Source organism: Lonchura striata, chromosome 1, assembly GCF_046129695.1.
Source record: "Lonchura striata isolate bLonStr1 chromosome 1, bLonStr1.mat, whole genome shotgun sequence".
NCBI classification, from domain to species: Eukaryota; Metazoa; Chordata; class Aves; order Passeriformes; family Estrildidae; genus Lonchura; species Lonchura striata.
In genome coordinates this window covers 132,885,406-132,908,972 of record NC_134603.1, presented here as the reverse complement: position 1 = coordinate 132,908,972, position 23,567 = coordinate 132,885,406, and the positions used below count along the sequence as shown (strand labels likewise).

Genomic DNA, 23,567 nt, shown 5'->3' with positions numbered 1-23,567 from the left:
GAGATGAAGTGTATCTTATTTTCATGAGAATATTCATGAGGAGCTGCAGACTCAATGACTTGAGTCTGTAGTATTAAGGGTGACTGCAGTTTCTGTCACTCTTCATATTTGGATAACAGTAAGATGACTTACTTGGGGTAAAATTGGATCTCCATGCACTTGGCTGCTCTAAATCCCAAGTAGCAATCAAGAATATTCTTAAGTAATGTCTTTTAGTCTCTAATCTAGAGTTCATGCAGTATACATTATTGGCTAGGAAAGCTGTGGTTAATTTGTTTAAAACTGTAGAAACAACAGAGCCCTTTTCCTGGCACATGACATGTCTACTGGTAATAATAAAAAAAATAAACTTAGATCAGTTTTTAATTTTTTAATTTGCCTTAGTTTCCTATGATTCTTTTGTTTTTCCCAAATACAAAAATACTGAAAAATTGCCATTTTATATGCTGCTAGAGACAAGTATGTATAGACAATGTATTTTACCTAGTTTAATTTGGTCTGTGATCTTGATTTATTTTTTTACCCATCTGTTAATCAGCCAGAAAGACATTTTTGAGAGGTCTTCTTGTTTGACTGTTGGGATAACTTTGCTTTGATGCTGGACTGCTTGTGTCAGTGAAAGACCTAAATTCAGTAAGTAGCAATGAACAATATTCTGCTGCAAGAGTTTTGCCGTTATCTTTTATGTTTGAGCAGAATTTGATCCCATTCTTTATTTTAAATATTTGTTTTCTTCTTTCTCTTTGTTACAAGGCTGCTTTTCTTTCTGCATATGTTTACCACTTTTTTTGCAAAGGTCGTCACTGTAATTACCGGTGAAAGCTCAAAAAAGAGGAAAGCAATCTCTTCTGTGTTTCAGGGAATTTTCATCCACAGCTCTTAGGACAAAAACTAAATTAACTGCATATTTTACTAACATTGAGGACAGATTTTGAATGGAAGCTATTAGCTGGGCATGTCTTGGCCTGAAAGTTTTGGCAAACGAATGAGGTCAAAGAAGAAATCAAGAAAGCTCAAAGGGTTGATCTCTTGGAACAATTTAAGAGCTCTCCAGTTGAGCTATGGAGTGATTAGAGTCCTGTGATTACAATGGAAGTGTCTGGCATAAACAAGGATATGAGGACCTGTTTAGGACAGTGGGAGACAATGAGAAATATAGACTGAAAAGCTGCCAGCAAATGGAATGCTGAGATTATCAATTTCACCAAAAGTTGGGAACCTCACTGGTGAAGCAATACCATTTGTAATGGTGGAGAAGATATGCAGCTGGGACTTTGTCCTCTGGGACCTTCTGTGGAAATTCTTGGCTTTCTTTCTCATGTCCTCAAATCTTTAATCATCATTAAGAGCATCTTTATAGAGAAGATAGATATAAATAAGTCTCTTTTCAGTGAACAGTGCAAGAGGATGTATAATGGAAAAAAGGTTGGTATTGCTAATAGACAGTTTTTCTTCAGAATCTCCATACATTTGTTCAGAAAAAGTGTTTATTAAACAATTTCAAGCATGTTTATAAGTTTGTTTTCTATTAGAAAACAGGCAAAAAGACCATTTCTGACTGCAAATTATTTGTTATACATGTTTCAATCGCATATATATTTATTGTAAAATTTTTTTTTACTCTGTGTCTGTATAAAAGGAAGCTGGCTTATATAATCATTGAATAAAGTGAAAAATGTTAAGTCATTTATCATGCTAATAAGAAAATAATCTCAACTCTAAACAGAAGAAGATAAGTAAGGAAACAATCAGTCTTCAGTTTTCATGCTGCTCCCTATAAACAACTTGTTAAGTCACATTGAAGTTAGAGTGTATGACATGGAAAGACTTCTAAAGCAAATTTTGGGGAACAAATCAGCAAAACTGGTGTGATTTTGTTAATGTCTTTTGTTATTCTGACATGTAAAACATCCAGATTGAGTATTAAACAGACAAATATGAAACTTCTAGATAGAATTTGTGTATGGGACAGGAGGTTTTTCATACACATCTAGTTTAGTTTTATATTATTCAGACAGCCCTGTTGGGATTGGTGACACTCATTAAAGAGTGTGTAGACTGGCCATTAGAATTAGAAAAAAGGGGGCTTTAAATTGGAAGCATACTTTTGTGTCACAAAGGTTCTTAAAGAGCTCATGTAAATTTTACAAATTGATTTTAAAAAGTATCCTTCTAATAGTTAAAAGTGGGAACCCGCTGTGTTGTGCAGGGAGATAGCATAACCAGTGAAGTACACTGTGGTATAATTTAAAACAGTCTGCCACTTTTTAATACTAGTTATTTCATAACTCTTCTGTTGCTTCAGGCAATTGTGATTGGGGATGGGGAAACAAACAGCCAGAGACAAATTATGCTCAGGATGGAAGAAGCAGGGCTTCTGGCAGCACCACGGTGTGATGGCTGTGGCTGTTCCAGGAGTCAGAAACCTTTCTCATGCTGATTTCTGCTTGTAGATGGGGCAGAGGTTCACACTTAGGGATAATCTTCAACTATCTTCAAACCAGTCCTCACCTCAGGATAAGGAAAATGAGAGTCCCAGCTGGCAAAAGTCCCAAACTTTTACCTTTACCTGTTTGTGGCCGCAGTCTCTGTAGAACTGTGAGCCCCCACCAGTTGTTAGGTTTGTACTGTAGGTGCCCATTTCCATGGAGGCCATTCTTATACCAGACAAGATTATGGGATGGTGATAAAAAACCTTGGTCTGTTAAAGCTGAGTTCCTCTGAGTGAAGCTGGGTTGTTTCTCCAGTCTCTACCTGCCTCCAAAGAAGCTTTTTCTTACTGTGCTTCTTCCAGGAGGAATCTGTTAAAGCACATACCTAGTTGGTTGTGAGGATTCACATTTCCTTCCACCCCTTGCTTCATTGAATTAAGTTTAAAAACAAAATACTTCTATTGTTAAACTGCCTTCTCCCTTGTTTTTTGCAATGGTGAGCATCACTCTCCTCAGATGTCTGCCTTCCTTTCCATGCACTTCCCTGGAACTGTTCCTCCATTGTGTTCCTTGTTAATTAATTATACTACTCTCAGCTTCAGGGTTTCTTTTTTTTTTCTCCTTTGGCTTTTTTGAGGCTGTGATAAAATCCCATAACTTGTGTATCAAGAGACTTACTCTGTATGCTTGTGTTACTTATCTTGCAGTATCTACATTCATAGAGACCAAAAACATCACAATAGCAAATAGCAGGCAATGCACTATTTCTAAATTACTTTGTCCTTCCACACCATCCTCCTCCATGTCTTTTACTAGTTTTTAAAATCCTGCTGTCATCATTAAGGGGAAAAAAATTAATCTTTTCAGTAAGTAGTGACGTATTTTAGAAGAAATTTCATAGTACAATATGGGGGCTTTATTTCCTCACTGGCCATTTATTTTGAAGACATATAAAATGCTTCTGTGCTTATGCAAGGAGATAAGAAAATGAAGGTAGATAAATGGGTAAATGAAAGATAAGAAGTACAACTGTTTGGCCTGTCTCCTCCTTAGCAGGAAAGACCTGATAGCAGGTAGTGCCTTGTATCTCCAAGTGAAATCTGACCATCCAGACATGGGGAGGCAGCAAGGCAGTGTGGGGAGGTGAGGGCTTTTTGCTTAGTAGCTGGCAGAGCACACTACTGTGGCTGTTTTGACAGCAGTTGAGAAACTTAGCTAGAGGTCATATTAAAAAAAATAAATTGAGTCAACAGGGAAACATTTGGAATAATTAAATTCCAATATGATTAGTTTTTATATAACCTTGTTGCAGCACATTCTCCATTGCTGGCAGGCTAAACAAAGAGGTCTTCTGATCCTGCTGTAAAATCTGTATGAATGTGGTTTGGATTATTCCATTTTTTTCTGTGTTTGTAATCAACAAAGCAATCAGATCAATAATGCCCATTCATCTTGCTAAGATATTCCAAAAACATCCTGAATGTGGGATAAAGAAGATAAATCTTCATTAGCATAAGAAACAGGACTGAGTGAAGCACAGTGCCCAAAGCTGCATTTACACTGATAAAGACTTTTCATTGAGGTAGAAGTTAGGGAACATTTCACCCCAGGTTAGAATGGAAAACAAAAACCAGAGAATGGGATTTGTCTGAAGACACATCTTAGCCCTGGGAAACTGGCATGGAAGGATACACTGAGAGACAAAAAACAAACAAAAATCATATCAAGGTTTTTCAATGTTTGATTACTCAAGCATATTAATTTTCAAATAAGAGTAACCAGTTTCTTATATCTCTTTGTTCCAACACAGTAAAGCTTACTAGTTCTTCTCTTTTGCTTAAAGTTTTAGCCTAGAGTTTTCTGGAAGTTGACAGGCTGCACACACTTTTTCAACAGCAGGGCAAGATTAAACAGAACTCCAACAGTACTAACCACTCCAACACAATGTCAGAAGCAAGCCAAATCTCACGGAGTAAATTGCAAGTGGAAGACATTTTCCAGTGGTAAAAAATTAGTGTGGTTAACCTCAGTCTGCAGCAGCAAAGCTTCCAAAAAGCAATTTCCCTAAAATGGTAAAAGGCTGGGATTTCTTTTGTGGGATTTTCTGTTTCTTTCCACTTCCAACATGTAAGAAAAATCTGTGCAACAGAATATGTATCTAGTCTTTCATGTAAACCTCCTTAAGTTGCAGAGAATAGTGACAGGGTTTGAAGATGTAATTGCTAAGGTCTGTCTTTTAGCATGCTATTTAGATTAATTTGTATTTGCTACATTTTTCATTTCTTGCTTTAGTTAATTACTCTCAGTTCATATTTTATCAGTGCTACTCCAAAATTTAGAAAACAAGATTAACCACAGTTTGAGACAGATTTCAAACAAGAAACAATTCTTTGTTTATGCTTAGTGATGTAAGAAAAACAGCTCAGTCATTTCAGCTATACCATGTTTGCATAAATGAGTAAAATAAATAAGCTCTTTTTTTCCTTTGCTTCTGCATTGGAGTTTTTTAGGCAGATGATACACATTAATTCATGTTTTACTTGTTTTATGTCACTTGACTTGAAGTCATGAGGCTGTAGCCTAGAAGATGCTGTGATCTTTTCCAGACAGAAAAGCTTATTTCACTTTCCCCTCCCTTTTTTGTTGTTGTTGTTATTGTTGGTTAGTTGGTTAGTTGTTTGATTTGGTTTTATTAATGGAAAGAGAACTCCAGCTTTACAAGTGAGGAATTGTTCATGTAAGTTTTCATTGTTTCAATGATGTATAGCACGGTCTTAAAGCATATTGCTAATTTTTAGTGTTCAGTATTTAATGAACAATGTATTTGCCCTTTCCTCGACTATTTTAAATATAGGGTGAGAGTTTAGCATAAATTGATGTCTTTGGTGTGGGCTTTCTCATTCTTAATGGTTGTGTAGAATGATGTATTTGGGGAAAAGGAGGCGCCGTCACCGATGCTTTGCTCACCATTAATTTGCTGTTGCCAGAATCACTCAGTTTGGGACTACCTGAGGCTGAGAGATGCTATGCAGTGGATTAATCATAATGAGTTAGCAAATAGTTCTTAAGGAGAAAAAGGATTATAATAATGCAGCACTGAAAGGATGTGCAGTATGCTCAAGATCATGAAACTTATAAATTGTAATACATTTACTATAATTTTGTCCGAGACACAGCAGAAGCTTCAGAATGCGTCACATTACAGATGCTTATATATCACTTTGTTTCTTCAGCATCTCACTCTGCACTTGGATCATGCTGATGAAAAAGCTCCTTTGCACCCTTGAAGAGCTGCCCTGGCTCTTGGGCAGTTTATACAGTCTGAGTCAGTGTGGGCTTGGTGTCTCCACCAGACTAAGGGTACTCAGAGATGTTGACAATCCTGTATTTTTGCATGACTGTGAGATACGAGTGCTGGAAATGCCTTTTAAGCCAGAACCATTCCAGGACAGACATCTGCACTTGTGCTGCCTCTGCTGTGCAGCATGGAAAGCCCACAGTGCTTTCAGCTGCTGGGGAACTCCAAGGGTCCAGCAGCAATGGGCTCTTTGTGTGTCCTCAGGATGCTCCCTGCAGCCTCACCCACCTCCCATGTCATGTGCTGCCCATAAATGAGGAAACTAATTTAGCCCAGCACCTCTTTAGGATGCTTCTGAAATTCTGGAAAGCTTATCAGCAAGCTCTTTGGAGATGTTGCTTAAGAGTAACAAGGAAGTGATGGAAAATACTTCTCCCTCTGAACAGAAATGTCCAGGAGACCACATGAGACAAAGGATTCATCAGCAATCTTACTTACAGTGCTGCACAGTGACATGACTGTGATAAAAGGTTAATAAAATGCTCTTCAGTTCCCTTTCTTACAGACCTATGCTGCCCATTGGGGTCTTATGGCCACAGAAGCATGCAGTGATAGATGTGAAATGCATGTGAAAATTAGGCAAATAGTTTTGAGTATTGAGTATTTGAGTATTATAGGCAAATAGTATTGAGTGTCCTTCTAAAATTGTCCCTCTTACGAGATGGAAAGTTATGTAACTCAAAAACATGACAAGAAGCCTTAATATATTAAAATAATTTTCTAATTGTGTGTTTTGTTTCTGGAGATTCTTACACTATTTGCCAATAAATTGCATGTTATTTTATTTTTTATTTTAGATGTTTCAGTTACTCATTTAGAAACAGTATAAAACACTGTATAAACACCAAGTGTCTGATGAATGGTTGCAAGTGCTTTAAAAATTCTTTGCAATTAGATGGATCTAATGGAAAGTCCTTCATACAAGACCAATTAAAAATTAGTAGTAATATGTAGTTTTGACAGAATTTTTTTCCTACATGAAAAGGCTACTTTTCCCTCCCCCATCATCCCCACTTTTTGTCTACATGTAGATGTGTGGGGGAGATAGGAAAAACATGATGACTCTGGAAAGTCTGTGTCCTTGGGAGTGGAAGCTGGAGGGGACTCCAGCCTCCCTGGTTTGTTGTTGTTTGTTTGTTTTAATTTGAAAGGAAGGTGTGTTATTGGCTAGATAATTGAACCATGAAGATAATAATTCTGGTAATAGCAAATACTTCTAAGATTATTTTTAAAATATCTCCTGGAATAATTTCTGAATTTATATTAAGACAGTGGAATTTTTTCCCTCAATAAAAATGGTTTTGCTTCTTTTATTTTAAAATATAAATATTTTAAATTCAGTTTCAGGGATATCCCATAACAATACAATACATGTGTTGATTTAATGTAATTTGCCTTTCAGAATTTCTTGAAGAAACCAATTAAATTTAATTACTTTACAAATTTACTATGTGACCACGTATTCAGTATATTGAATATGAAATACACATTTATTGCTATATAACTCTAGAGTGATATTTTGAGAACAAGAACTTGAAATAAAATTTGCTGCATAGCTACTTATAAAAAAATAAATTACTGAGATGAGTAGTGAACCTTTCTTGGGTTCCTGAATGGTCTGTAAATATTCACAACTGTGAGAAGTCTGACTTTAGTCTTAAGTGTTTAAATAGCAAGTGGTGCAAATGCATCCTTACTGTATACTTTAATTTGCTATGGCTAAATCTATATTCCATTTCTGTTGTAAAAAATTACAGCTAAACTGTGTAGTAAAAGGCTACTTAGCTACTGGGTGCATGAATTCTTAGAATCATTAATTATAGTTCAGGTAGGATTGGGAATCAAGGAGAGTGACAGGGATGTTCTGGGGAGGAGGTTTTGTTATTTTTCTGAACTCGTCTCAGTCTTCTACAGATACCTTTAGCCATGTCATTGTTCCCTTTTTGTCATTGTTTCCCTTTTTTAGATTAATCCCTAGGTATGTTATGGACCCCAGTGTGTCACACTGGTAATTGTGTAATAGGCACTTTGATGTGATTTAATTGCAAACTCTATTGTAATTTTATCTGCTCTGCAGCAGGGTGCTGTTATTCCTTCTTGGAACAACCTGCTTTTCATTGGTTTGTGAGTTGATTTGTTACTGATTTCGGAACCAAATCTATAAGAAGAAAAAGATAATTCTGATCAATAATAATTTCTTGGAGACAACATTGTGTGATGAAATGCTTATAGAAATAATATAACACTCTGAGTAGAAGGTTATTTTGAAGAAAATAATCTTGAATGGGGTATTTTATTTGTGGTATGATTGCACTATACTGAAAATCCTTTCATTTTTGGCTACTAGCACATACAAGGCACACCATCCAATGTCAGCATAAATAAAAATAGTAGAGTAGCATATTTCACACTGGAGGTGGCAGTTCAGATCAGAATCCTGTTGTGTCAGCACTTTTACAAACAGAGAGGAATAATCTGTTTCATGATATGGTCTGGCTGACAAATCTTAAGGACAAGGATGCACACAGAATCATAGGCAAAAATGAGAAATGATCAGCTGTATTTGCAGCTCTAGAATATGGTTTAAAACATTTATCCACATTCTTTAAACCAAATAAAAGTTGCCAATGAAATTTTTTCTCCATTAAAATTATCAAGAATAGAGAAAGCATGGAAATGTATCAGTTTTACCAAAATATTGACTTTATTGGAGAAAATTAAGGGAAATGCATTGTTTGGACATCGCAAAAATGCTTTCATTTTTACCCCAGAAGTGTTTTTTATTGTGATCTTTCCTTTGTGTGTCTTTAAAAAAAGCTAAGGTCACCTGACAGAAGTATACAATTTAAAATGTTATGTTATGTTTGTTATGTTATGTTATGTTATGTTATGTTATGTTATGTTATGTTATGTTATGTTTGTTATGTTATGTTATGTTATGTTATGTTATGTTATGTTATGTTATAAAAATACTCATATTGTTTCATTTTTATTTTACTTTTGTTTCCCATTTGAGATCAAACCCATTTCCTTTCCTGGAAAACTTCAAATTTGGGTTTTGTTTTGAGGAGCTCACCATAATCCATTGCTCAGACCTAGAAATACTCTTTATTGCTTTGCTTTTGCTAACAGAAAGTGGTTTCAAAGCCAGTCAGGTTTCTCAAGAATCACAAACACAGATGGTCTCCTTTGGTTTCCGCTGTGCTTGGGAGCCAAAACCTCTGGAGATGCTGCAGCAGCCCGATGGGCTGTCCCACAGAGAGTGGCTGGGGGCTGCCAGAGACAAGGGGGTGGAACTGGTGGTCCCAGCCCTGCCCACGCCGAAGGCTGTGCCAGCATGCAGATGCAGATGTTGCCAGCTGAAGAGATTTTATAACCTGGGAAATTGCCTAATGACAGAGGGTGTGCTTCTGGCTGCAGCATCACTTGATGGATGTCTCTTTAATAATCTGTTGGCTGTGCTGGGACTGTGCAGACCTGCAATGTGGCAGGCATTCTAGGATGGAATGTTACCTTCTTCTCAGTATCTGACCCAAAATATCAAGGACTTAAGAAGGCAGCCACTGGAAATTCTTTTACTCCTTTAAATCTGTGCTGATCAGGAATTCCTGTGGAAGCCTCATGCAATGCATTTCTGTTCCAAGTTTGCTGCTACTGAACTAAAACCCCTATGCTTGCCAGGCTATCTCCAGAGCATGTCCAAATTTATTTCATTATTCACTGCATACATGCTGAAATTCCTTTTGGGTATTTTTAAGGTTATTGAAAATTAACATTTTTTAAGTTTCTTCCCCCATGCCCAAAATTTCAATTCTCAATTTATAATTCCATTTGTAGATTGCAAGTTTTGGAAAGTATGATTTAGTAAAATTTATGTCTTTGAGTGTGACATATTAAATGTCAAGACAAATGTGAATTTCCAACAAGCTATTTATTAGCTTGGACTGGATTAAAAGATCTGCTAGGGAAGAAAATTAAACACAGCTTTCAGCTGATAAATATTTAGCCTTTGTAGTAAACCTTAGCATTTTATAAGTTTAAAAAAACTTACACAATTTTATAAATTTTAATAAGTAGCAAATGTAATAAATCTGTAATCCTTAAATCCCTTAGTATTGCTTCTCAGTTTAATTATTTATTTATTTGGCATTCAGAAGAAACAGAATGATATTTTTAATAGTGACTGTATATCCTGATACCTTAAAGGAATGAAAGTAATTAGATGCCTGAAAGAAATGAAAGCAGTAAGTCTGTTTTTGCCCATAGAGTGCTACAAAACTGAGTACAGTGGCTTCTTTTCATCCAGCTTTTGAAAACTCTTTACAAATGTACATACTTTTATTCAGTCCTGTTACTCGTCTCTTCTTGTGCTTAAACTGGGGTGTGTTCCTTGGGGTATCTCTGTCAGTTACCCATTGATAAGTCAATTCCCATTTTCTTTCCCTGTTGACCTGTGTATGGTTCAATGTCTGTGCATTACTGCATATTCTTATAATATCTATTTGTGCATTCATACTTAAGATCCTACTGGAAGAAAATTTGCAGTGATGCAGAGTAACATAAACTTTTTGTAGGAATTTGTGGTGGTTCATGTGAGAGGACGAGTCCTGAATAGAAGCACCAGCACCACATAAAGGTGATGTACCTGCTTCATCCTTGTACAGGTGTGGGACTAATTATTACCTGTTCAATGTGAACAAATATGTTAATGATAGTTGAGCAGCTGTTTAGACATTTTCTTGGGACGAAGAATGCATTTTACATGGGGCTGACAGATGCTGGTGACAGATTTTAGTGCCTCTGAGGGCTGACATATGGTTGTGTCAGGAGGACTTCAGGGGACACACGTTGTTGAAGGATTTGATGCAGTGGTGGCTTGAGCATCAGAAGGGTGGCCACCTTTAAGCTGGAGAGAACAAGCATTCACTGCTGGATGGGCCTGACTCATTACTTGAGTAATGCTCAAGTAAGCAAAGCTCAGAGCAGGCTGGCAGCAACGTGTGTGCTCGGTGTATGTAAGGAGGCTGGCAGCTGTTGCTGGTTGGCTGATCTCACATAGAAGGCAGATTGCAAAGGGGATATCCTTGAAATTCATTCTGTGATTTGTTTATGAGCTTGCCCAAAGAGAATCCCAATGAGAAGTAACATGGCTTTTCCACTGAAGCTCAGGAAGGGTGATACTCAGCCTTTATACTTCTTGATTTCATTTTTCTGTGTGTTTGGTGTTTATTTAATTTTCTTTAGGCTGTGGCATTTAGTTTGACTGACATTTTCAAATGTACAAATGTAGAACAGTTGAGATCTATGCTCTTTAACCTTAAAGAAAAAGCTGTAAGCTATTTTGATTAAATTCCAATTCTTTGGAACAGGTGTTGGATCAGAGTTGAGTGGTGGGGGGAATAAGCTACATTTAAAACTCCAGACAGAAGACAACTGAAGGGTCTGTGACCAAGAATTGCTTAAAGTTTTTCTCTGGCTTGGAGTTGATGCAACATCTGATGCCTGGGGCTGTGTGCACTTTGGATATTCTTTTTTCTTTTTTTTTTTTTGTTTTTTTTTTTTTTCGCTACTACATCTTTTATATTGTTAATGTTTCTTGCCATGTGTACATTTTATTCTGTTGTGCTGGGCAGCTTTGCTTTTCCTTCCCCATAACATTGTTTGTACACAAAATTTGTGGGTTTGTGTGATATTGTTTTTAAGAGTTTGCTAACCTTCTCAGTTCAAAGTTTTGTACAAACGTGATTTCTAATCAATGTCATTGGGTGATTCTGCATAACCACTTAGAAAAGGAGGAAAACTCTACAAATTTTTGAGGGATATTTTAGAAATCAGAGGGTAGTTAGTGCAAGTGTTGGCAACTTGGTGATTTAGAATATACTGCTCTGGCTTTTTAAAGTGTCCTACATAGCTCTGAAGCCTTTTTAAAGGTGTCCATGCTGTCCCTAGCTGGGGCCAGGTCTGTGTGGTGCATTTATCTGCCCAGTGTCAGGCATTGCCAAGTTCCAATGTGGTATTTTGTGCTGGTGTTATAGGAGAGTTTTTATCCTTACACTGTGTGAGAAGTTTCTCCTTTATTTTATAGTGTAGATCTGTCTTAATCTGAAACAGTCCTATACAGACCCAATAACCTTATTTGTTCAGTAAATTTAGTTTCTGTGGTGGCAGCTGTGATGATGTCTGTAGCAAGAATGAACAGAATACAGTACAGAATAATACAGAATACAGAAGGAGTTTTGCAGGAACACACATTTTGTGTTGTTAATTGCTCTTGGGATTGTACTTGTGCTGCTAACCATGAGTGCTTGAAAAGTAATGAGAAGCCAATCCATATTTCTCCTTTTCCAAGGGCTACTAGATAATGAGAAATACTAAAAGTTTGTTTAGGAGAGTAAGTCCTTACCTGTCTTGAAATTATTGGATTAAATGGTATCTGTGAGAGAGCAAGTACTGAAAGGTGACTGCAATCTTTCTAGGATCAACCAAACAAAATCATGAAGCACTATATTTTTTCTTGGTTTGGGACAAAATTTCATTCAAACTGGGGGAGTTTGGTCTCTCTTACTAAGGTAATCTGTTAAAAAGAACTTTGCATCTGTTACAATGCTTTATTTGTGTTGGGAGGTTTTTTTCCTTGTTGGCTTTTTTAGTTTGCTATTTCATTTTGATTTTTTTGTGAATTGGTCTGGGGGGAAAAAATAGCCCAAAAATACTTATGTCTTAGTCCCAACAAGACTAAAGTGGACTCACAGTTTTTCTGTTACTCTTAATGAGAGGGTTTTTCCTCTACACCCAGCCAGAAGCAAATAACCAAGAAGGCAGAAGATGTTTTCTGAACTTCATCAGTTTCAACTTTTCATAATGGACTTATGGGAAATTGCACAAGACAGAGAGTACACCCTTGGTAATTCTTTAAATTCCTTCAATATAAAGCAGAGGAAGGAATTATGATATGGACTTCTGTACTGTCCTACCTGATGACGTTTGGAGTTATGTATATTCAAGGTTTTTTGTACTTCTCTGGAGCTGAAATTCTTGAACCATATTTATGACAGGTGAATAAAGTTTGAACAATTAAATTTTGCTTCTGTTGATTTAAAATTGTAGGCTGTGAACTGGCAATTAGCTTAAAGTGGTAGCGGCTCTTTACAGGGGCTAAGGGTGACTTGCTACTTAAATTATCTGAGCAGAATTAGTGCCCTCCTCTCCAACTGCCACAACCTGAGATACAAAGCCAATGTCATAATTTCTTATCCCTAAAACTGCTTCTGCTGGTGCTTGATTCCTGTTGCTTGCATCCTATACCATCATTTACATGTGTACTGAGTGCTATCAAGTCAAAAAAGCAGAAACACAGATAAGAGGGCCCAGAGGAGGAGGAAGAATCTGGCCCTTGCTGTTCAATTTCTGCCGCCTCTCACTGCTCCCCTTTGCACTTGAGCCAAGGGGAGAACTTGCTCATGCAAATCTTCTCCCGGCTTTGTCATTCTAGTGTCAAATATAGTAGTCTCAGACCTATCTTCAAACTGGGATTGGATTCATGTTTTATTTGTCTGTGACAAATATAAAAGCACATATTTGATTTTTTTTTCTTGCACTGAGGTAAATGCCCATAGTAGAAATAATGCTGAGTGATTTTCTTTGGCGTAGATACACTTCACTGAAAATTTGGAAAGCAGACAAACAAGCAAGATAAATTATATAAATATAAGCATTTAAAATGGAGTTCTGGATACATTCTGCATTGTATTATCATAATTCCTTTATCCAGGTTCACTTACCTTCTTAAAATACTCTGATGACCACCTGTTTCACCTTGCTTCAATTCATTTCCAGACCCTTTTCACCACAGATATTGTCATTCTCACTAGCAGCTACTACATGGGGTTCAGAAGCAAATTCCAAATAGAGACACTTGTAAACTCTTACAGATTTTTGACTAGAGACTTCAAGCCTGTCTCATCATGGAACAGAGTCATATTTGAACAGGGATCTTGAATAAGCAGCAAGAAATGCTCTGGTCTTTACAAAAGTGAAATGATTATATGAAAGACTTCAGCTTCTTGTTTGCCTTTATGACTCCTTTTTCATAGAATTTGCCATTGCTTTTCCAACTGTCTTCTCAGCAGTGCTTCTGTTTTGACATGTTGCAACTGGAGATCATGTCTTGCTCTTTTATTTGTAGTTTTGGGCCATCTGCCCTAAATTGATATGTAAAACTCCTGCTACCCTAAATTGTCAGATTTAGTAGAATGTACACTTGCATCTTTTAAAACCAATGTTTTTTAAGATTCACTGTGTTCTTTTGGATTCCTACTCCACTGCCTGGATCTACAAACATGACATGTAAAAATTTGCTGGTCTGTCTAAAATAAGGAGTTTTTGTGGGTTGTAGGAGTGTTCAAATAATGTGATGGTGGTGATCAGTAGAAAAGCAGAGAGCCAATTTAAAGGAATAGGTTAATACACTGACCATGGTGTGGTGGGTTCATCTTGTCCAGCCACTAACTCACTCCCCGTCTTCAACAGGACAGGGCAGAAAATCGAATGCCAAGGCCTGGCTGCTGAGGAAAATCAGGGGGGCTGGCCACCAGTTACCATTACAGGAAAAAGCAGACTTGGCTTGTGGAAAATTATTTTAATTTCCTGCCAGTTAAAGTAGATCTGTGTAGTGAGAAGCAAAGGCAAATTAAAACAAGAAGTTCCAACATCCTCTCCCCCTTCTTCCCAGGTTCATCTTCCATTCTTCATTCCTGACTCACCTTCCTCGTTCGCCAGCACAAGCGGCACAGCAGGATGGCAATGGGAGGTTGTAGTCAGTCCATAGCACATCCTCTCTGCTCTTCCTTCCTCCACACACTTTTTCTTTCCTGCAGCTTGGCTCCTGCCCATGGGCTGCAGTGCAGAATCTTTATTTATTTGTATGTTTCTGTGCTCTCTGCTTTGGGCCTTATATTTTAATTGCTTTGTAAAAGAACTTGAAATCCGACAATGAATAAGATATTGTATTAGGCCATTTAGCTGCTGGAAGTTGTGCTATTATCATCAAAAATGTAACAATTTGAATATAGCTGAGTTGCCTCTTTTTACCTGTTTTCAGCTATAAAAGCAATAATGCAATAGACTTTCTGCCTAATTTAATCTACTTTGTGCTTTATTAATTTAATTTTCTTGCAAATTATAAATGGTAATGTAGCCAAATAATTCTCTAAAGGCCCCTCATCTCATTTTAAAGTAAAATGAAATATTTACCTACCCCAGAAATGTTTTATATGTGAGTATTTAAATATAATTTGTTATTCTTGATGTGGAGTTTTTTTTGGTGTGGTTTTTTTGCTGTTAATTTTTTGAGATTTTGTGTGTGTTTATTTGTATGTTTTGTAAAGCAATCAAATCTGGAATTAATTTGGTTTCTTGAACTATGGATTCTTCACCAAAATTTTCACTCCTATGTCAGGCGTGGTGTTTGCTCTTCTGAATTAAAATTTAATTGACCTATTAGCATTAAATCATAGAAGAGGTACTTCCAGGAAGTGGTGTTTGTTGATGAGACTGGTGAACACAAACCTACTACCACCAGCATATTGACTTTTTTGCAAATAAGGGTTATTTTAAAAAGTTCTTCCCTCCTCCAAAAAGAGTTATTCCCAAGTTCTGTTCCAAATAAAAATTGAACATTAATGTCATAAAACTTTTACCATCATCACTGAAGCAGATGGAAATAAGTCTGGTTGGTGGTTTTTTCCCAGATTAAGAGCCGAGTTCCATGACATGCAGGGAAATGTGCTCAGACCAGCCCCAGAATTGCTGCCTGGGGTGCTGGCGGTGGGTCTGCCAACACCAGGCTGCCACTAGGAACTGAGGAAAAAAGGAAATTTCTTTGGTGCTTGTAGCCAGCACTGTCTGCTGAAGCTGTGTGTGACACCACTGCAGCCTGGCTCAGTGTGGAGTGCCAGTTCTCCGAAGAGATGGGACACAGCTGAGTTTGGCCACGGCCTAAGTTACCTGAATTACCAGGGATATAATGGCACAGACTGCACTGAAAAATCAGTCTCCACTTTGATCAAGTATTCAGGGCTAAAAAAGACATTCCCTGTCATTGTCCAGCAAATCACTCACATTTCTCCATGAAGCTTTAACTTGGCTCCTGGAACAGAACTGACTAAAGCTTAGGTGTGGTCTGATTAATGGTTTTACCATTTGCTTTTGCCCTTCCTGCCTGCAGCTGTGGTTGTCTCTTGCATTATCTATCCCCAGATTATAAAACTTCAGGATTTTACCATCTCTTTGCCTGGCAGGACTTCCCTCTCCAGCTCCCAAAGCTTCATTCTGATCTTTTACTCCCTTTGTTCAGAAATTCTTTCATTGTTATCCCTTTAAAAGTTGACCTTTTTCAGTATTTTGTTTTTAAAGTGTACTCAGTAACTTATCTCAAATGACTGCAAGAAGAGTCTGTTTTGTGGTAATATACAAGGGACAAAGTGGTAGGGACAAAGAATGTCTCTAAACTGTATACTTGGATAAAGTAGCCCTTCTTTGAGTCAGTTTTGTGCATAACATTCCTCCTGGGAAGTTACTTTGGACAAATCAAGAAACTAAGGTTTCTTAAATTTCTGTGAAATTTAAGTGAAAGATGGGAATATAACTGCCTGGTAGACAAAACTAAAAATAAAATCAGTAATAACAGTAGTTTGACAATTAAATAAAATTATATAAAAAAAATCTAATTCTTAAAAGAATTTGTGAGGTGCCAGAACTGAGGTTGTCTATTATAACTCTGCTACCAAATTAATACAATCTCTCTAATTCCAGATATCTTTAAATAATTTTGGCTTTACGTACACATAGATTCCTTACTGCTTTTCAGAGCATTTATTTATTGATGGGGGCTGTGTAAAGGCAAGAAAATTAGATTATCTGTTATGTTAAACACATTTCCATATTGCTGATATGTTTCATTATACTGCTTAAGCTCCCAGTAGGCACTTTAATTTTGTGTGTATTTTTAAGAAACATTCTTTTCAAGCAAAAGTTTGGAAAAGTAGCAGTTTTTTAATTCTGTCAGTCTAGACTATTCAGTATGACCTAAGGAGAAGTGTTTTTTGGAAACTGAACTTTATGCTTAGCCTTTCCTATTGTATTTTTTCCTTTCAGCAAAGAAAGGATGCACAAAGATAGTTTTTGTGGGTTTAGGAAACAGATGATAGCATGCAAAGCCCCATGTTTATATGCACTGTGGTGTTTTGACCTTTATTTAATGGTATTTTTTGAAAACTTCAGAGCAGGTCAGTGAAGAGTGTACTCAGTGTTTGAGGTCAGCAAGTGAAAACAGACAAGGGTCATCTGCCCCTTATTGTGTGTGTGAGGGGTGAGGGTTTGTATCTGTTTATTCAAAACTTTTTTAGCTGGTCTTCAAAGGATCTAAAAGAAAAAAAAAAAAGAGGCAGCATTATCTAATCAAAGCTGCTCAGTCAACTAATGACGTCAGGTAGTAACCTTAACCTTCACTTTCTCACCATATTTCCTATGGACTATAAGCTATTTTATACAGCTAAAAATTACCTCATCCATCATAGCAATGTAGCCTTTTTCTGTGTTTCACTATGTAGTGGGTTTATCAGCACTGGGCATGGGAATGAGGTGAAGAATAATTTCTTCTTTAATTGAATTTGCAGATTGGAATGCTGGTGGGAGAGGGGCAGCAATGGGCTGTGCTGGCACCAGGTCAGTACCCCAGGCTGTCAGCTCCCTGGGAACAGAGGGCTTTAATCACTGCACAGATGGGTGCAGGGTGTGGAGTAAATGCATTCAGTACTGCAGTTGTGTCTAACATGCATTTTGAGCTAGAGCAGGAATTTAGAATAGAAACATGACCCGCGTGTGGTCGCGCTCCGTGCTGACTTGGCTGCTGTGTCTGAGAAAGATGATTGCATTGTGTGATGAGAGTGGATGTCAGGTGTTATCATGGGGAAATAAAAGCACTTATTACCTTGTGGTGTGATTTGTTCATATGACCTTGCTGTTGGAAAGAATAATTTTACCCTCTGGTATCATTTACAACAGCATGTCACTTATTCCTTCTGTTTCCAGTAAAAGTAATGAGGCTACATAGGATGCTCAGAAGTGACCTGATGTGCACATAATTAGAGCAGGTGTCATTCTCAGCTCAGTTCTCAATATTGTAGAGAATAATGTGTTTTGCTTTTGTGAAAGGGAAGCTGGTAATTGTCAAATACATAAAAATTAGCAGTTAAATTGCAGTTGGCAAGTCCTTGCAGTAGCAACATCTTTTTTTGTTGTTTTTCTTGTTGCTTATGGCAGTCTAGAATTTGAGAATCATAGATTTGTTTTTTCCTCAGAATATGGCGGCATGGGTTTGGACTTCTCCTATAATATTGCAGTGGCAGAAGAGCTGGGAAATATCCGTTGTGGAGGTATTCCCATGGCTATTGGAGTGCAAGCTGGCATGGCTACCCCTGCTCTTACAAGGTAATTTTCAGAAAGTTTGGTTTAGGCTAAAACCCAATTGTCATCAGTAGAAAAAAACAATACTGTGTAAATTTACTGTCTAGTGGCTACTCCGTAATGCCTGAGAAAAGAACCAACTCTTTACTTCTCTCAGTTTGCTTTAGAGGAGAAAATACTTCCACTTTTTTTTTTTTTTTAATGCTAGAATTATATTAATTATATGTTAAAACATAAACCTCATTGAGTAGTAAATGATATGTTTACAAACACAAAATCTTGGTACCAAAACCAATTTTAAAAAAGCAATTCCAGAATCCAATTTCTTCATGTCTGTCTTTTTTTCTTATATCCCAGTGCAGTAATACTAAAGATGCATTTAGTTGCAATGATTAGTATCAGTCTAATTCTGCTTTATAATTGCTCTTTTTCCAGCTTTGCAATGTGTCAGTCCTAAAGCTGTAGCACAAATATCATGCTTCCTAAATATGCCCATTCTAGGCAATTAATCATTTTTGTTTTTTTCATCAGCTACATCAGTGTTTCCATTTGAATCGCTTACTATCATTCAGGCTCCTACATTTTCTTAATCTGATTTGTTGTGGTTTTTTCCTCCCTCAATAAAAGTGACAGTTACCAACTTCTTAATGTAGGAGTTTTGCAGACACACTCTATCGTAACAGCAGTTCAAAACTAGAGTGGGGCAACTGGGTGATCCAGCAGTCTGCCCCTGGAATATGGATACACCTAAAATTCTGGAAGCTGAGGGTGGGAATTAATTTCTAATAATTATGTTGAAATAGGGAATTTCTCTGCACTAAACAGATATACAAGAAGGGAAGTTTTACTCAGAAGAACATTTTAGGGTTTTTTTGCTAACAAAAAAAATTGTTGACTTTTTTCCCCCATTCTGAATGAAAACCCCTGTAAATCTACTGTAGAGTCTGGAATATAAGCTTCATTCTCTTGGGATCTGCTTATCCTGCTGTATGTGTGACTTTGGAGGTCTCACCTACAACAAATTTTTCTTAAAAAATTTTCTTAAAGTTTTCTTCTCCTTTGTGTAATGCACCAAAAGCTTGCTAAATGCATGGAGTTCAATATGTCTCTTGCAACAGTGGCTTAACTATAGTCCCACTGAGAATAAGTATTTTAAAAGACTTCAGACAGTACTACCTTGCCCTCATGACAGCCCTTTATTCAGGGGTTTAAAGAAAATCTGTGGGTAAAAGAAAATGGGATTTTGTTCCATCGCAGTTTTTTGGCCTTCTGTTACTCTGTTCTGCTGTAGTAGAACAGTGAAGTTATGCATATTTGTGCTAATGAAATCCTAAACTGGAAGTTCTTGGAAAAGAAGAGTGAAATTGTTGTTAACTTGATGAAATCTTTAATTGAATTTGTATCTGCATGATTGAATTTTTCGTCCACTGCAGAGCCAATTACATGGGCTCCTTATGCAGTACAATTCCCCCCACACACATATAAAAGTGAAACTTGGTAATGAAAAGAGAAAGCTACAGGAAATTTTGCCTGTGTGCATCTTTACCTCATGCTGTGTAGTGGGAAGATCCCACCACTCCCAGGATTGCTTGTCCTGGGTCATGGATTTAAATGGCACCCATGTCCTGGATTGTTTCTTTAATAGTATCTGTGTACTGTGGGGATTCTAAACACGTTGTAGAGATAAGTCAGATTTTGCATCTTGATTATTCATTGTTACACAAATCAAACAATAATGTGGGAATCAACCATCAACCCATAAAAAAGCCTCTGTAGCTCTTTGGTGGCTTTCATAACTTTGAGCTTTGTTCAACATTCATCCAGCATATGTTGAGTGTACCTACAAACTAACTCCATGAATGTGATTCCTGTAATTCCCAGAGTCCCCTAAGTGAAGCAATAAGACTTTCTAAATTTAAGAACTAAATAGAAAATGCTTTGCCCGCAGTGATCTGACCTTTGATGGTTTGGAACATAACCTTCTGCCAGGTCTTTCAAATGCATTCAGATATAATACTGCCCTTGCTTGCTTACAAATAGAGTGGAGAAAGCAGCTCCTAGCTGAGGCAGTGAATTATATGCATTTCCCAGAGCTTATAGACATACCTGAAGTGTGTCACATCTGTAGTGATACCAGATCAGTTTAGAGCTGCTTATCTCAGCAGTAGGCAGTGAACTTTTTTTTCCACCCCCTGTTTTATATAGGCAAATAGTAAGGACAATGATGATTATTTAGTGGGAAGAGAATGCTTTTCTATTTCATCACTGATTCTTTCTCCACCCTTGTTAGCAGCATAGCTGGGAATTAATATAAAAAAAGTTGGCTTTACTATCTGATTTATTGTTTGCTGTAAAGAAGAGAAGCTGCAGCTGACAATTAGAAAATATAAACAGAACTGCGTGGATCACAGAAGTGTTACATCTGTATTTTGCCATGGTTTTACTTTCCTTTTACCCTCTAATTACAAGATTGTATACCACTGGAATTTCTGTCTTTGTTTTCATGACATTCCACCAATATTAGTTACAAAGTATGGAGCAAGAAAAGATGAATAAGCACTTTCACGCAAGTCAATGTGTCAGAATCTCACAGTTGTGTGAGATTTTATGTTGCATAGGATCAACAAGATTCATTGACTGTAGACTTGTGTGTATGTGTGGATACTCAAATGCATAGAAATATATTTTATGGTGATGCTAAGGCTGCACAGGTAATCACATGGGAAACTATCCTCTGGGGTATGGACCCAACCAGAAGGCAGACATGGTCGGGTCTGTCTTGAGTCCAGAGCATGATCTCCTTGAAAACAGAGTTTTCTAGTTCTGGAGCTGTTAAATTGGGAAGAAGTGGGTATTACATTTGTGCAAACCTGAGATTTTTCTAGGATGCATTTAAGATGGGTAAAATTTTACAAAAATGACATATTTTTAACACAAAAGCTAGCAGCTTAGCAAGAAGCAAGCTGTCTCCTGCAAGGCATGGAGACCCGCCATCTTCTGAAGATAGTGGTGCCCAACCAATTTTTTTTTTATTTTTATTGCAAAATAACATTTTCTATAACCACATTTTTGGAAAGAACTGAACTGTTTTCTGGAACTCAAAACAAAGAAAGACATCAAACAAAAAATATTATTCTAAGCAAAGTTTTTGCAATGAAAATCCTCTGTTGAAATGCTAAAGGTTAGCAAAGTTTCAAACATTAGAAAGCATTGCCAAAAATCACAACTATCATAATCTGATTGTCCATTTTGTTGGTTGGGCTGTTTGGGTTTTTTTTTTGATTGATGAATGTGCAGCTAGCCATACTTGATCATGCCCCATGAAAATTAAAAAATAAAGTATGCTGTCTAACAGACATGGGAACTTTGTTCCAGTATGCTAGAGGAAGGAGTAGGCCCTCCAAACTTGCTACTTGTAGTTATTTGGAATTGCTGCTGTGATTTTCAGCAGGGACAGGACCAGGAATTGAGCTCCTTGTGTGTACCAAGTGGAAGTGTCTGCCAGATCCCAGTCTGTTCTCTGCCTGTCCAGGGCTGGTTGGAGGGGATGACTTAGTCTTAGTTTGAATGGCACCACTCTTTTGGAAGTACTGGGACAATGTTTTAGAAGGAGACCCCAGTGAGGAGCTGAGTGGTGATGATGACCTGGGAAGCCTCACAACAAAGAGGAGGCTGAGGAGGAACTTGAATTTATGGATTCCTGGACACGTAAGACATTTCATGACCCAAGGAATTTTTCAGTCACACAAGAAAGGTTCGAGAACCAGATCATGAACTCACCATTCACACTGCAAAAGGAAATCAGTGAATTCTAATTAGGACAAAATCAAGCATGAAATGAAATATGGCATATTTTGACTGGATACAGTCTTTTAAACAGCGGGAAAACAGCATGTGCCTCTTAACTGAATTTAAATACAGCCAAATGAAATTTTTGTGTTAAAATACCATCAAGAGTTTGCTGTTTCCCTTTTTTTTTTTTTTTTTTCTTGCGGAGTTAAAAGAACAGCTGGAAGAAGCATTAATGGATTTTACTGCATGATTTAAATGTAGATGTGAAATATAAATAATTTAAATACAGGTATTTGCAGATGGTGGCCAAAGATTTCACTCACCACTAAAATCTGGCAAAGAGATGGTGTAAAAGTCAGAAGATAAACAGAGGGCAGGTCCTCCATCCTGGTGGCTGCGTATTAGTGCGGGAGCATTGAGAGGAATCCTCAGGGGTTGTATTTATTAGACCTGGAACTTTTAAAGCAACAGTCATGTAGATAGATTTTGGGCATCTAGACCACACATTTCTGTGGGAGTAAGATGCCTGAACACTTTTTAAAGCTTCTTTGAAATGATTGTGACTGCACTTCTGGTGAAGACTTTGGAAGGTATCTTATTCTATCTTTTGGCTCTGGGACAGCTTTTTTTTTTTTTTTCCCTAGACATAGGAAAATTGATCTCTGTGTGGGTAGAACAGAATTTGTAACTAACTTCTGAATAAAATTTACCTTCATAGGGTTTTAATATCCTATCTTTTTTGTTATATTGTTGCAGGTTTGGTTCTCATGAGTTGAAAAAACAGTTCCTCGTACCAACTATAGCTGGTGATTTTGTGGCTTGCTTGGGAATCAGTGAAGATGGAGCTGGGTCAGATGTTGCAAGTGAGTTAAGCTAGCAAACTGACAGTTTTAGACAGCCTGATGTTTTAATGGAAAGGATCTGTTTTTTCTGACCCTTCACTTTGCCCTTGTCCTTTGTAAGAAACAAAAGGAAGGAAAGTCTGGCATGGTGAGGGCAAAAAGTAACATTCCAGGAACATAACACATACTTCTCATGCATCCAGAAGCAATCAATTTTAACATATCTGTCAGGTGAATCAATGGAGTGACCTTGTGTATAGGCTGAGCACAACAGATTAATGCAGCTTTTTTGCTGGCCCCAGTTTTCTTCCAGTGCTGTCCTGCTCTGTCCAGGCTCACTGCTGGCAGGAGCACTCCACACCTCATCAGCTGCACAGCCAAATTCAGTCGTGCAGCTCCAGATGTACTGACAGGGAACACAGCCCCTTCAGCTGCACTAGAACTTGGGCTGCCGTGACAAAGACCTCTCCCTGAATGGGGGAAAACTACAGAGCCCCTCTCTTCTGAAAATGACAGCATCACTTTCACAATTATTTCCTCTTGTTCATCTTTATTTCACCTCAGCCCCTTCTGTCATTCCTGTGAAGCAAAAATATCTCTCAATTGGTGATTGCTTTATTTAGAGCTAATGAAGAATTTGCAATGTCCAATCTATTATCTTTATGATTTAGTTACTTT

At 37.4% G+C, this 23,567-nt stretch overlaps 1 protein-coding gene across 1 annotated transcript in view; it reads left to right on the top strand.

Moving 5' to 3' along the window:
- Positions 1–18,160: 18,160 nt before the first annotated feature.
- Positions 18,161–23,567, top strand: part of LOC110474736 (putative acyl-CoA dehydrogenase 6) — a 29,544-nt gene continuing 24,137 nt past the window's right edge. The window contains exons 1-2 of the mRNA XM_077782579.1: positions 18,161–18,279; positions 22,804–22,910. Of these exons, the coding sequence (XP_077638705.1) occupies positions 18,161–18,279; positions 22,804–22,910 (226 nt within the window). The remainder of the gene's footprint in view (positions 18,280–22,803; positions 22,911–23,567) is intronic.